The following is a 13,862-nucleotide window of genomic DNA, read 5'->3' on the forward strand; positions in this document are numbered from 1 at the left end:
TATTAAATACTGCACATGGGAGGAGTTACTATGTACTATACACAGGACATGGGAGGAGTTACTATTTATGATAGCCAGGATATGGGAGGAGATACTATGTATTATATACAGGGCATGGGAGGCGTTACTATGTACTATATACAAGACATGGGAGAGCTTACTATGTACAGTATTATATACAGGACATGGGAGAGTTTACTATGTATTATATACAGGACATGGGAGAAGTTACTATGTATTACATGTATTATATACAGGACATGGGAGGAGTTACTATGTGTTAAGTATAGGGGATGGGAGGTTTTATCTCTTATTGACCAATTACTGATTTAGCATAGGTTCCTATATGTCTATGTAATAAATAATATAATAGAGTTTTTGTTGTTATTCACACCTCTCACTGTTTCCCGTCCAGGTTTATGCCATATTGGTCAGTCACCCTCCGGCACCAACTGATCACCTGACACCAACACCAGTTTCATACACGGCCGGATTCTACCGGATCCCAGTCATTGGGCTGACAACCAGGATGTCTATATATTCTGATAAGGTACATAACATGTACGCTACACATATACCACAAGCCATAAGTTATCCATTTATATATTTATATTTCATCCTGGATCACCTGTGTTCTTCTGCTTCCTTCAATCCAGAGCATCCATCTGTCTTTCCTACGTACGGTTCCTCCATACTCCCATCAGGCGCTGGTGTGGTTTGAGATGATGCGTATTTTTGGCTGGAACCATGTCATCCTCATAGTGAGCGATGATCACGAAGGTCGGGCTGCCCAGAAGAAGCTAGAGACCTTGCTGGAAGAAAAAGAATCCAAGGTTAGTATGGGAAGTGGCCGTTGACTTTTTGATAACCTTGTTAACACTCCTCAGACTGTGACCTGTATGTAGATTTCTATACATTAAGACATGTTTCTCTTCTCATTGTAACATGACAGCATTGTGCTTATACATCTAGAGTGTGTCACTAGCACCAGACAGAGCCTTGTACTAGAATTCATCTCACATGCTTTGCCATAGGCCAAATCTCCTTCAATTAAATCGATCAATACAAGGGAATAGCCTGGAGCTTTGCAAATCCAACTACGACACCGACCGACACAGAACAGGTCTCGTGACCACCTCTTCCCACCACCACCGCCACAGGTGGCCAGCAGCTTGGCGAATTGGTTAGCAAAGACCAAAAATAAATCTGATGGAACTTTTTGAGTTTTGCCCGTACAGTGCGGATTCTCAGGAGAGCTCTTGCTGTGACGTCATCAACATTTGCTCCACCATCTCCATCCGACACGCTGTCAACATGGCTTTTGCTGACATTGCTCATGCGATAGATTGGAAACCCCCCCGCTGGCTGCCCAGCTCCCTGAGAAAATGCATTGTGCTCAATTTGGCGTAGAGGAGCGGACTCCAAAATTTATAGAGATGTATTATAGGCTTAGAATGCTGCTGAGACCACGTATCCGGACACGTAAGTCGTACATGACACTAACATGATACTAGTACATGTTCACTGCCGCACGTGTTCACAAGCAAATTACCAATGGATCCATATGTAGTGTTGGATTGAGGTTCTGTGAACCCACCAGATAAAACGATTATGGGCCATATTATCCAACAACCCCTAGGAAATAGATCATATTGCTCTACAAATTTGGGTGTCTTTTGCTGGACCATTATTGTGTTAGAGCCTGGGCCCACCAAAGGATCCTCTAATACTCTGGAGCTGTAGTCTGACCCTGTCTAAATGGGTCTTAGATTATGAAGTGCCCATATGACTTATCGGGTTCTTCTTCTCGACAGGCAATAAGGCAGTTGCCCCTCTTTCAATATGAGGGAAAAGGGGTGCATAAAAAAAAAGTCAGGTCCTACTATCCTGGGTTGATGCGGTAGAGTTGACCGATATCATGAAAAGAGGTCCAACTTTATTATTTGCTATTGGACCTTTTCATCTCTACCTAAGCCCCAGGTCACGGTCTCTTCATACTTTTTATGAAGACAATAAAGAGTTGTGGGATAAAAAGCTTCTAAAGGAACACAGAATATTTCTACAGAGCCAATATCTAATCTGAGGTATGGGCGCATTGGATTGTAGACAACCCTAGAACCAAGACATTCCTGGAAGTTTCAAGGGGTTGTACCAAGATATGAAGTTATCCACTATTGATAGGAGATAGAGAATAACTTCAGGAAACACCCTCCGAACCCAAGAATGGGCCTCCCATTTGGAATATTGGGCTCTGGGTCTACTTGTTGTGGGATTCCTTCAGAGGCATCTTTAGCTGGATTCTGATGTATCTAGGTAACTAGGTATCTAGGAGGCATGCTGTTGGAGATAAAGTAATAGAGGGCTGAAAAATACCACAAATACCTGTCCTCTCTTTCTACGACTCAATGGAGTCTCGGTGGCACCACATGACAACCCTGACTCCTTTAAGGAGTTTTTTAAGACTGGTCATCTTTTTCTCTAAATGCAGCGCCACTCTTTTCCACAAAGGCTGTATCTGGTATTGCAACTCAATCATATACAAGTGTTTTCAAAGCACTAAAGTTTAGACAGCCCATTTTCTACAGAGTTGGGCAGTTGCAGGTTAAAATCTGGGCATCATTATTTAGTGGATGTAATGGCGCCCCCTCTAATCTCTAGGATACTGTGTGTGCTGCTGACAGATTTCCTGCTCTCTGATGTTGCATTTTTTTTGTGTGACTCAAAGCACTAAGGAGACTTTGCACAATGGTAATAGTCCGTGGGACTTGTTTGGCAACTTTCTTATGATAAGTGATGATAACGTCACCTTAAAGGTTGGCTGGAGAAAGTCTGTATTTAGGTGACTGCCATGTTATTATACCCCCTGACAGTTTGGAGGGCATGTGTAGCTCTCAGATATTGAGGCATGGCAATGTGCGAAAAATGGTAAAGTGTATTTAACCCGTATTGATTATTTAACCTATTTGATGTATAGGTGTATGTGATATATACATAGTGACCAGTGCTCGACGTCTCCTGGTAACAGCAGCTTGTTTGGGAGTCATGACACTGTGATAGCGATGGGATCCTTCTCTGTACACTGAAAACACCTCTATTATCAATCCTACACAACAGAGTAGACACGTAACACTACTATATGCCATGTCATACATACATTTTACTCAAATATAAGCATGGAAAAATGCTACTAAGTAACAATGCTTTCAGAAATAGAAAGGTTAATAGTTTACTTTTGTGAATGAAGAGAGAAATGTAAATCCTATCATTATTTGGTGTGACCTTTGCCCTTTGTGTTCCATCAACTATTCTCTGTATACTTGCATACAGTTTTTGGCAGACCTCGTCTGCCGCTGCCATCTTGGAGAACTAAGTACAGATATTCTGTGGATGTAGGCTTGATCCAATCCTTCTTTCTCTTCATGTTATCCTAGACAGACTGAACGATGATGAGATCAGGGCTATATCTGTGGGCGCCAGATCATCCAGGACTTCTCCAAAGGGCAAAGGTCACACCAAATATTGATGGGACTTAATTTCTCTTTTCTTCATTCACAAAAATAAACTCTTACCCCTTCAATTTAACATTATTTTTTTGTATTTTATAGCTGAATACTTCATTTTAAAAAAAAAAAATATTTAAAAAAAATAGTATTTTTATTTTAGAAATTAATATATTTTTTTATTAATTTTTTTTAAATTCAGCATTTTTAAATTCTCTTTATTTTAGAAAACCATTTGTATAAAAATTCATATCAAAAAGCAAACATGGAATACAATCACTGTAAATATTTACTCCAGCCAATTTCTATGATAACACAACCGATTATACTTAGACCTTCAGTACAAGAGTATTAAAGAATTATTTAGTATTTTTATGATGAAAAATGGCCCAATAATACGTATTAACCTGCCTGAAGTATGCACATAAGAGTTCATGTTATCTTACCTTTGCCCTTTAACTGTGTACAAAAGTTATTGCATTAGAAAATGTCAAATAAATAACAAAAAAATAAAAATATATAGATAAAAAAATTGACAATAAAAAAAATCACTAAACACTAAAATATTAAAAAGGTATTCACATTGAAACAATTCACGTAATTGGGGTTACTGACAAAAGACACTTTGACCCTGTTTTTAATATATACATACAAAACTCTAATACATTAAAAATGTATAGAAAAAATTCTATTAACCAAAAATTTTTTTAAATTAAATTGCATTAATAAAATTTTTTGATCTACAATTATGTTTTTACTATATATAATTTATCTGACATTTCTCATACATCTGGAAGTTATTTGGAAGTTATTGTATAACGTCGTCTATTTTTTTAATTCTATTTTTTAATGAAAAAATTGGAATATTTTTGAAATTCATCTATATACCATTAATAAAATGAATCTGTCTGATATATTGTGAGGGTGTTGGTAGGAATTTCATTGCATGTCCACAGTGGATAAACAGATGAGCCATTGTAATCTGGCTTTCATTTCCTCGCCGCACCCCCCTAATAAACATATTCTGCATTTTGACCTTCATAGATTTTTTTTTTACGCATCCCAAACGTACGAAAGGGCCCAGGGGCACAACACAGCAGAGTCGTAGCTAGGTTTTCCTTTACCTTGGGTAAAGGCTTAAGGCTCTGTTCACAGAGGTTGATGTGTTTTTTGTCCTGGACTACCATATTGAGTTCGGCAGACTCTTCACTACTTACCAAGCACAGCGCCATATATTGTATAGTGGTTGTGTTTGGTATTACAGCTTAACTCCATTTGAAAGAGATTCAACTGCAGCATGGGCATGAGACCAGAGTACGTGATGTCACTGGCCTGAGATGAGAAAATGGAGCTCAATATCATAGTCCCAAACTGTATTTCTTCACCAGAAATCCAAGGTCTTGGATTTTGCTGTAAATTTGCTGTGGGAAGGCATTTTCTACAGTCATTTTTGCCAATTTTGCCTAAAATATGTAGCATGTGCACAACCCACACTGGAAAATGTCCTTGGCATAGGATTGGAATTGTGGAAATACATTCACATGCATGGAAATACAGATTGTTGTCAGTTTTAATGCAGATTTTGGCACTGAAATCTGTTTCAAATCTGCCGCATGTGAACAGAGTCTTACTGTCCTAGCCCTGTATCTGAAAATCCTGGCCAAGGCAGAGAGGCTTGTTGGTGGGCTCCCCTGGCATCTAGCACCTAGGGCCAATGCCCACAACGTCATCCCCCCTAGCTATGGCCCTGCAACATAAAATTATATTTTTGATTTTAAGTCTCAGAGCTCTGAATTTTTATCTTAGATATTAAATAATATGCTGTGAAATAATGACACAGCTTTTTTTTTTTTTTTTTTTTTTTCTAAGACTTTAGTATTGATGATCTTTCCTTAGAATAGGCCATCAGCATTGGATCAGCAGGGTTTAGACTCCCGGTACCCCCAATGATGAGTTGCATGAATAGATTGTGACGGATGGGCTAGTGCTGTGACTTTTTCATTACCAGGCACAGATGCATAAAGTCTGTAGTGGTTGCATCTGCTACTATACATTGATGGACTACCCAAGGGATAAATCATCAATATTAAAGTCCCAGAAATCTCCTTTAAAGGGATTGTGTCCCTAAAACCCAGCATATCAGTTCAGCCTGCAGACAGGTAGGTTAAGGTCACCTGAATCATACAGTGTTATCCCCTTGTGAATTGGTGTCTCCATTGCTGAGATATCGCCAAGTTTGTCATCATGTAAATGAGCTGTTTGTCAAAATGGCGGCGTCCTAAGACATCTTTTACATACTGAAAAAACAAGGATATCTCAGGAATAGAGGCAGCGATTCACAGGGGGAAAACACCATCTGATTCAGGAGACTCTGACCGATCTATCTGCAGGGCTGGCCTGATATGTTGGGTTCTGGTGACACGCTCCCTTTAAGTTGTCCTCGGCCCTCTCCGTACAATAGCTCTGCTGCCTACGATCTACATTCACTGACATACATCATATGTTTTTTTGCAAGCTCCAGTGTTATTATCACCCTTTAGCAGAGGTGGAGAGATGAGGTGGATGTTGGATTGCTTTTCTACACACCATATTCAACTGTTTATAATATTCTTCTGTGTCTACATATTTTCTCTGTGCACATTATTCATCAGAGTAAAAAAAGGAACTATGAAAACCTCGAACAACTTTCCTATGACAACAAGCGTGGACCCAAGGTATATATGCATGGAAAATGCACGTAGCCCACCGGTTCTAACTAAGTCACAGACACCCCAAAACCAAAAACAATACGATCTAAATTCCTCCCCTTGCCCCCCACCTAAATTAGGTGGTCCGTGACTGTCTGCTATTTTTGTGCAATCCGGTAATGGATTGGACAAGACAATGGGAAATGTAAGTGCTGAGCCTGCCCCTGCAGTGAACTCTCTATACTCTTTGATGCTGGAGGGGCTAGCAAAAAAAATAAAATATTAAAAAATATATATTATAGTATAAAAAAATTGTGGGCACCTCCAGCAGCTAAAGTTTGTTAGGAATGCATGTGAACCAATGAATTAACCTGCAAGTTTTTTTATCATTATTATTTAAAAAAAAAATAAGGAAGATTTATTCTACAGTAAAAAAAAAACAATCACGTTTATTCTTCAAAGGTAAATTCTTTGTTTTATTACAAAAAAAATTCAAAACATTTTTTCTACTTTTTTTATTTGTGATATATTCTTTTTGGTTTTTTGATTTTGGGAAGAGGACACTCATTGGATTTTTTTTTTCCAAAAAAAAAAAAATTGCATTTCCAGACTTTTTTTTTCCTAATATCTTATAAAATGCACGTCTTTTTTTTTTTTTTTTTAATTTTTTTTTGTTTTTCTTTTTGGGTCTTGGCGAACTTCAGTTTGCATGCAGAGTGCAAAATGAAAGCAAGGAAAAAAGTAAAGAAAAAAAAAGAAAAGGAATAAAATAATGAAAGAAAATATTGGACATAGATTAAGAAATCAATTCTCTCTTTACTTGTGAGAAGAGTGTGTAACCTTCTTTTTCTAGATAGCATGGCTCTCTCTCGGAAAGGTATGTATTACCCATGCTAATTCCATTTGCTCACACTAATCACAGGCAGAAAAAGTTCTTCATTTTGAACCCGGGACCAAAAACGTGACTGCTCTTCTGACCGAAGCAAAAGGACTCGAAGCCAGAGTGATCATTCTCTCCGCTAGGTAAGATGGCACCCTTAACACTTTGACCTTTGTCATTGCCTCAATGCCAGCAGAATATGTTGTTTCTGATATTTTTTTTTTTCCATGAGCAGGAAATGTCCGTTGTATTTCATAAGGTCAAATATAGCCAGTTCATCTTTATGAACTTTTTAAATATTTTTTGATTTTCAGGTTATTCCCAATAAAGAACAAAGATGAGCAAATATAGATTAGTTTTGAGGTTTGCTAGTTTCATACCAAAAGTGCTCTTCAGACCCCAGCATATAAGAAATGGTGGCCAAGGGAAAGAGTGAAACAAAAAATTAAACAGTCATACTCACATTCCTTTACTACTTCAGGGTTTCCTTATGGTGTCCATTGTTCACTCCCACGTGTCTTTCCACCTCCTAAGTGACGCCATCAGCCCTTGGGGACCCCTGCAAGCATCACCACACCCCATGTGACTGTGGAAGCTTAATTACAGGGCCTCGGTCCTCTGAGGTCACTGCCAGGATGCCAAAAGTGGCTGGTACATCAAGCACTGTTAGGGAGGCCATGAGAGTTGAGGAGTTCAAGTGTTTATTATTTTTCTGCACCTCCCTTCGGCCTCCATCTACTCTGAGGTCTAAAGAGACCCCAGCGTTTAATAATGATACATGGGTGGCAAACCTCAAAAATCTCTAAGATCAATAGGTCAGTGTGTGTACAGGAAGAGCAAAATTATTTCTGGCCATTATATGACTTATATTCTGGATTTTTAGCAATTTTCCCCTCTACAGGCTCTATCTCTAATTTTCAGTTTTCCCTGAGCTGGTGGCTGGAGACTAGTAGAGGAGGATCTGCTTCATAACTCATTTTTGCTCAGATGCAACAGCAGGATTATATAAGACACTATAGAAAAGTACTGATCTGGTAAAAAAAAAAGTACCTTATATTCACTTGTACTAATAATGACTCAAACTCTTTGAATTTTCTGGTTTTACACATCAGGATATAACAAATCTGATCTTTAGAAGGTCTTAAAATTTGGTAATTCCAACCACAGATGAAGAACTCCACACCACAGATTCCACTGCGTCATTATTTATTTGCCAAAAATTAAGTAAAAATGGAAAAGCCCTGTGTGAAAAAATAAGTCCCCCACCTTTGTGGAACCATTTCACAGCAATAACTTAAAGGGGTTGTCTCATTTCAAGGATCCTATGTATACTGGTAGCTTGTGTAAATTGAAGACTTTTCCTAAATATATTGTTTAAGAAATGCTGCTTTGTTTGCCTGCTATGTGAACTTATTCCTTCCATTGATTACACAGCGTTGCTATAACCATGGACCTGTGAGATAGGACAAGTGAGATCAGTGACTCAGTGCTGGCAGGACAATCAGTTAAGTTAATTGCAGTTGAAGTTAAAGCAGACTGTTATCTCTCTATGCAAACAAGTTCTTAAGAGATTTTGGCCCACTCTTCCTTATAACGTGGCTTCAGGTTATTGAGGTTTGTGGAATTTGTTTCTGCACAGGTATGGCCACAGCAATTACATTAAGGTCCGGGCTGGGCCATTACAATACTGAAATTCTTTTCTTGTTTAGCCATTCTGTTGTAGCTTTGTAGCATTGTCCTGTTACATGCTCCAGTTTCAGCCAAGCTTTAGCTGTTGGATAGATGATCTCACATTTGACTGTAGAACACTTCGGTATATAATGGAGCTCATGGTTGACTCAGTGACTTTAAGATAAATGTTCTGCACAAATAAGCCCAACTCATCCCCCTCCACCACCAGGCATTAACGTTGGGATGAAATATTTGTAGTGATACCCTGGAGTTGGTCAAACATCTCCGTTTTGGTCTCGTTTCCCCAAAGGACGTTGTGCCAGAAGTCTTGTGGTTTGTTCAAATTCAGTTTTGCAACTTTAAGCCAAACTGTCCTGTTATTTATTTATTTTTTAAAAAGACGCTTTCTTCTGACAAACATTCCACACAAGCCATATTTGTTCAAGCTTTTTCTAATTGTAATATCAAGAACCTTAGCATTTCACATATCTGAGATGTACTTCTTGGGTTTTCTTGCATTCTCCCAAAAACGTAATTTAAAAAAATCAACAAGCGTATAAGGGATCTGTATAACACTCAGTGATGCGGGGATAAAAACAAAAAGACAAGTTAAATAGGCAGGCTGGGGTGACATTTGTTGGGACATTCACGTCTGGGAAGATTACCAGTTGTTTTGTACAGTTTTTCACTTGGGAATAACCTTTCTCACTTCAAATTGTTTGGAAATGGTCTTATATTCTTTCCTAGATTGATGGGCAGCAGGAATTGGTTCTCTAACATCATTGCTGATGTCTTTCCTCCTTGGCATTCTTAACACACACTTGAACACTCCAGGCAGGCGAACTGCAAAGATCTTCTGCTCTTACAGAGTTGGTGACACTTGTTGATGATCAGTTACTCAGGGGCACTGGATTAGCAGCACTTGGCTCCTATTTACCCTCGTAATTCCCATGGAAGTAGTAAGAGAGTACTTATTTTTTCCCACACTGCTTCCAAATTTTGCCCTAGCTTATGTTAAAGAAATAATGACATGGTTATATTTACCTAATTTTAAGGACCATATGTTTTTTGTATATACTGATACCGATTTCAGGAGGGTGAACGTTGTTTTTCTCATGACTGTAAGTACCTCTCTATATATCTCATATGTGTCTCTCAACATATCTATGATCTATTGTCTACTAAACATCTATCAAACATCTATCTCTTTTCTGATTATATCTCTTTTCTATAATATTAATGTTCTATCTATCTAGTCTTGTTCTGTGACATCTTTATCAGTATTTGCTCATGAGTGGGGACTACAGCCATCAGTCACCAATGAAAACACCAATAATACCCCTTCCTGTTGGTTGACTAGTTTGGCCTACAAAATGTCAGCCTATCCACCTACCCATATACACAGACCAAAGAAACAACTCAATTCTGACACTGGAGAAAAATTCATAGCAAAAACTTTGCTTTGATTGTTGATAAGTGTTACTGTGCAACCTGATAACTAACCTGGCACGTTTCAGTGTTTGCTTCTGTAAACCATATGGTGATTTTAGACCTTACCTGCACCTTGTTCTCCCGCTTTGAGATCTCTTGTGTTGATTCTGTATATAAAGTATTGTAAATATTCTTCATGCTGAGACCTGTAAGGCAACAATCAACATTCTGGGACTTTCCATGGTAGAGTCTGACCTTTTTCTAGGTCTGTACCATGTTGGTCCCCGGATGGCTTTATATGGGGTCTTTTATCTTTCTGTTATGTTCTTTCCTTTACAGTGAGGATGATGCCAGCACCGTATACAAAACAGCAGCAGTTCTGGAAATGACTGGCCCCGGTTATGTCTGGTTGGTGGGTGAACGGGAAATCTCAGGAAGTGCCTTGCGATACGCTCCTGACGGTAATGTAACATGGTCACCAAGACTTTATTTTTAGTAATATTTTCAAGATTATGTCAATATGGGCAAGGTCTGGACCTACTGGAGCCATGGTCAAAGGCTAACACATAACAATCATCTCTCTTTTCTTCCTCCAGGAGTCATTGGTCTCCAGCTGATCAATGGGAAAAATGAGTCGGCTCATATCAGTGACGCGGTTGCAGTCGCAGCTCAGGCAATTCATGAGCTGTTTGAAAAGGAAAATATTACTGACCCCCCAAGAGGTTGTGTTGGGAATACCAATATATGGAAAACAGGGCCACTCTTTAAGAGGTGCTTATATGTCTACCATTGTAGCAGAGGGAGAGAATGAAGGACCTGCTTCCTATGTTCCTATGAGAACTCTTCTGGTCTGCGCTCTGGTTTTGTTTACCCTTTTCTTATGTGGACCCAAATACCTTTCACATCAGGCCCACTCATATTAATTGTTACATGGGTTGTCTCACAAAGACCACCCTATTAGGACAATAGGACCTTTAGAGGGATCCAGGACAACCTTTAGAACTTAAAGTGGACGTTCCACCTCCTCCACCAAGTACAACAGTTGCATCCATCAATACGTGCCACCCTACTGATCCCAGCACAGATGGATTTTTTTTCCTCTAGCCCCTCCATTCCTGAGTAATCAATGATGTGACTTTCAGTACCAATTGGTGAATTAGACTAATGCTAATTAGGCTCTCTATTGTCAGGTGGGTGGTCCTGAGTTGGAGAAGACAGTCTGAGACCGCCCACCTGACAGCAGAGAACCTTATTAGCATATTGGGTGCTGAAACAAACAAATATTGCGCAGGTAGGAGCTAAAACAAGAATTCCAACTGTGCTGAAATTAGCAAAATGGGATCTAATGAAGGATGCAAACAATTAGAGTTGGTCGATGTGGTGAAGGGTGGAAGAAAGGAAGTAGACATCGATGTTAATGGTACCAGATCTCTATGGCAGGGTCGATGTAGGAAGTTTTGTTGTGAAGATGCAGTATTAAGTTAGGCGGATGAATGTCCAAATGTAATATAACAGGCAATTTTACAAAAATGACCACGCACAACTTTTTGTGAATTGGGCATACCAGCAAACAACATATTTCCATTCTATACTTTGTCGCTTTAGGGTTCTCATGTCTTCCAAGTATCCAGAAGGAGTCACGGGACGAGTAGAGTTTAATGAGGACGGAGATAGGAAATTTGCTAATTATAGTATCATGAACCTGCAAAATCGGAAACTCGTCCAAGTTGGTATCTTCAATGGCAGTCATGTGAGTTGGGGTAACGGGGAAATCTGGTAGTGATATGAGCTATAAGTCCTACAATATAGAATAGCAGGACTATTTCTATCTAGGTGTTTTTCACTATATTTTGCACATTTTGCACATGTTTTATCTATGATACTGTCACATACTTTTTATAAGAAGTCATTATCTGTTCTTGTTTTTGGTATGTCTATAATAATTACTGATTTTTGCTTTTTTACTCTGTTGTTCCAGTTTAAGGGGTCTTCCAACTGTCCTAATAATAACATTGATGCAGAGACCTTATTTGCCCTCTCTAATGGCATCTTAGTGTGTAGGTCGATAATATGACTTTTTTCCCCCCAGATTCTGCAAAATGAAAGAAAAATAATATGGCCGGGCGGTGAAACGGAGAAGCCGCAAGGTTATAAAATGTCAACTAATTTAAAGGTAATGAGAGAGCATTCTTATAAAATATTATGTCTTAAAGGGAACTTGTAATCAAAAATGACCTTTTAAACAATTTTTACATTAAATATAATTTTTAAGAATTTTTGTTGATTTAAAAAAAATTTCTATGTTATTATCTATATTTTAAGGAAATCCTGAAATCTTGTAGTTTTTACTCTGGCCACTTAGCCTAGCTATCAATAAGTTAACACTTCCTGTTCTGTAGAGATCACTTCTCAGCAGTCACCATATTATCATCACAGGCAGGATTTCATTGACAGATAATACCTATGTATAGAGAACATGATTACCTATTAGCAATAGGTGATGGATCACAGCTCACCTCCTCTTCCTCCCTGCACAATTGCCTTGGTATAGGTCACAGAGTATGCCCACAACAATCTTCCATAGAAATCGAGAACAGTCATCTCAAGTCTACAGGTTCCTGTGTATCTCTAAAATCAGATAACAGCAGTTTAGGCAAGATGGCTGTCTCCATGATCATATACAAAAAACAGAATAAAAAAAAAATCAAAAAAGAATCAACAAGTGTATCAACATTCCCTTTAAATTTAGTTGGAGGTATCTCAAAGGAACACTTTGGTTACAATTGATATTCTTAATGCACGAGGCGGTGCATGACAAAGATTCAAACAATACCCATTGACATGCTCCGCCCCTTTGGCCTTCACAAGACAAAGTTTTGCCTGCACGGTTTCTCTAAATTGCATGATATCTCCCCTTGCTCAATTCTTCATTGTTTGACCCACAGATAGTTACTATCCATCAGGAACCTTTTGTGTATGTGAAGCCAGCTCTTCCGGATGGGTCCTGTAAAGAGGAATATGCCATAACTGGGGATCTGATCAAAAAGGTCCCATGTTTAGGACCCAATGACACCATTCCAGGTAGAGTATTTCCCCAGTACAATACTGAGCTGTGTACTCTGATGGTGATATTGTCATATGTTCTCATATCCATTGCTTTTCTTTAGGTCGCCCCACCGTACCCCAATGCTGCTATGGCTTCTGTATTGATTTATTACTGAAACTTGCCAAAGAGATGAATTTCAATTATGAGTTTCACCTTGTAGCTGATGGGAAATTTGGCACTCAGGAGCGGGTGAGTTCTTTAGCTATTCATAGACCAATTATTTCAGGCTATTTTACATATATACCTATTATACAACTAACCATCCCATTTCACACTATGACCTTAAAGGGGTTGTATCATGTTATACTGTTATCTCCAACTAATAGGCTAGTGGATAACTGCATAATCGAGGGTCCAACTGCAGGGAGCCCAAACGATCCTGAAAACAGGACTGCAGTGCTCCCATCCTCATGGAGTGGCAGGTCGCACATTTATCCTGCTACTCAATTCATTCTCTGATGGCGCTGGAGAACCAAGCACTGTACTTGGAGCAACTTGGAGAATAAATGGAGAAACAGGGTGCATGCTTGGCCTGCTACTCCATTAGGATGGGAGGATTGGAGCCCTGTTCTTGGGGTTGGTGGGGG

At 38.9% G+C, this 13,862-nt stretch overlaps 1 protein-coding gene across 7 annotated transcripts in view; it reads left to right on the forward strand.

Annotated features, from left to right (window-relative positions):
• GRIN1 (glutamate ionotropic receptor NMDA type subunit 1) overlaps window positions 1-13,862 on the forward strand; it is a 52,618-nt gene that overhangs the window by 15,457 nt on the left and 23,299 nt on the right. For 5 of the 7 annotated variants that reach the window (XR_012711842.1, XM_075259567.1, XM_075259566.1 and 2 more), the window contains exons 2-11: window positions 416-550; window positions 657-833; window positions 6,152-6,214; window positions 7,110-7,210; window positions 10,509-10,630; window positions 10,766-10,940; window positions 11,775-11,919; window positions 12,259-12,342; window positions 13,115-13,250; window positions 13,337-13,464. Coding sequence is in view for 6 of the 7 variants with exons in the window: in XM_075259567.1 (XP_075115668.1) it covers window positions 416-550; window positions 657-833; window positions 6,152-6,214; window positions 7,110-7,210; window positions 10,509-10,630; window positions 10,766-10,940; window positions 11,775-11,919; window positions 12,259-12,342; window positions 13,115-13,250; window positions 13,337-13,464 (1,266 nt within the window). In the remaining variant the exon portion in view is untranslated. The remainder of the gene's footprint in view (window positions 1-415; window positions 551-656; window positions 834-6,151; window positions 6,215-7,109; window positions 7,211-10,508; window positions 10,631-10,765; window positions 10,941-11,774; window positions 11,920-12,258; window positions 12,343-13,114; window positions 13,251-13,336; window positions 13,465-13,862) is intronic. The other 2 variants (XM_075259568.1, XM_075259565.1) reach the window with 1 other exon arrangement.

Source organism: Leptodactylus fuscus, chromosome 11, assembly GCF_031893055.1.
Source record: "Leptodactylus fuscus isolate aLepFus1 chromosome 11, aLepFus1.hap2, whole genome shotgun sequence".
NCBI classification, from domain to species: domain Eukaryota; kingdom Metazoa; phylum Chordata; class Amphibia; order Anura; family Leptodactylidae; genus Leptodactylus; species Leptodactylus fuscus.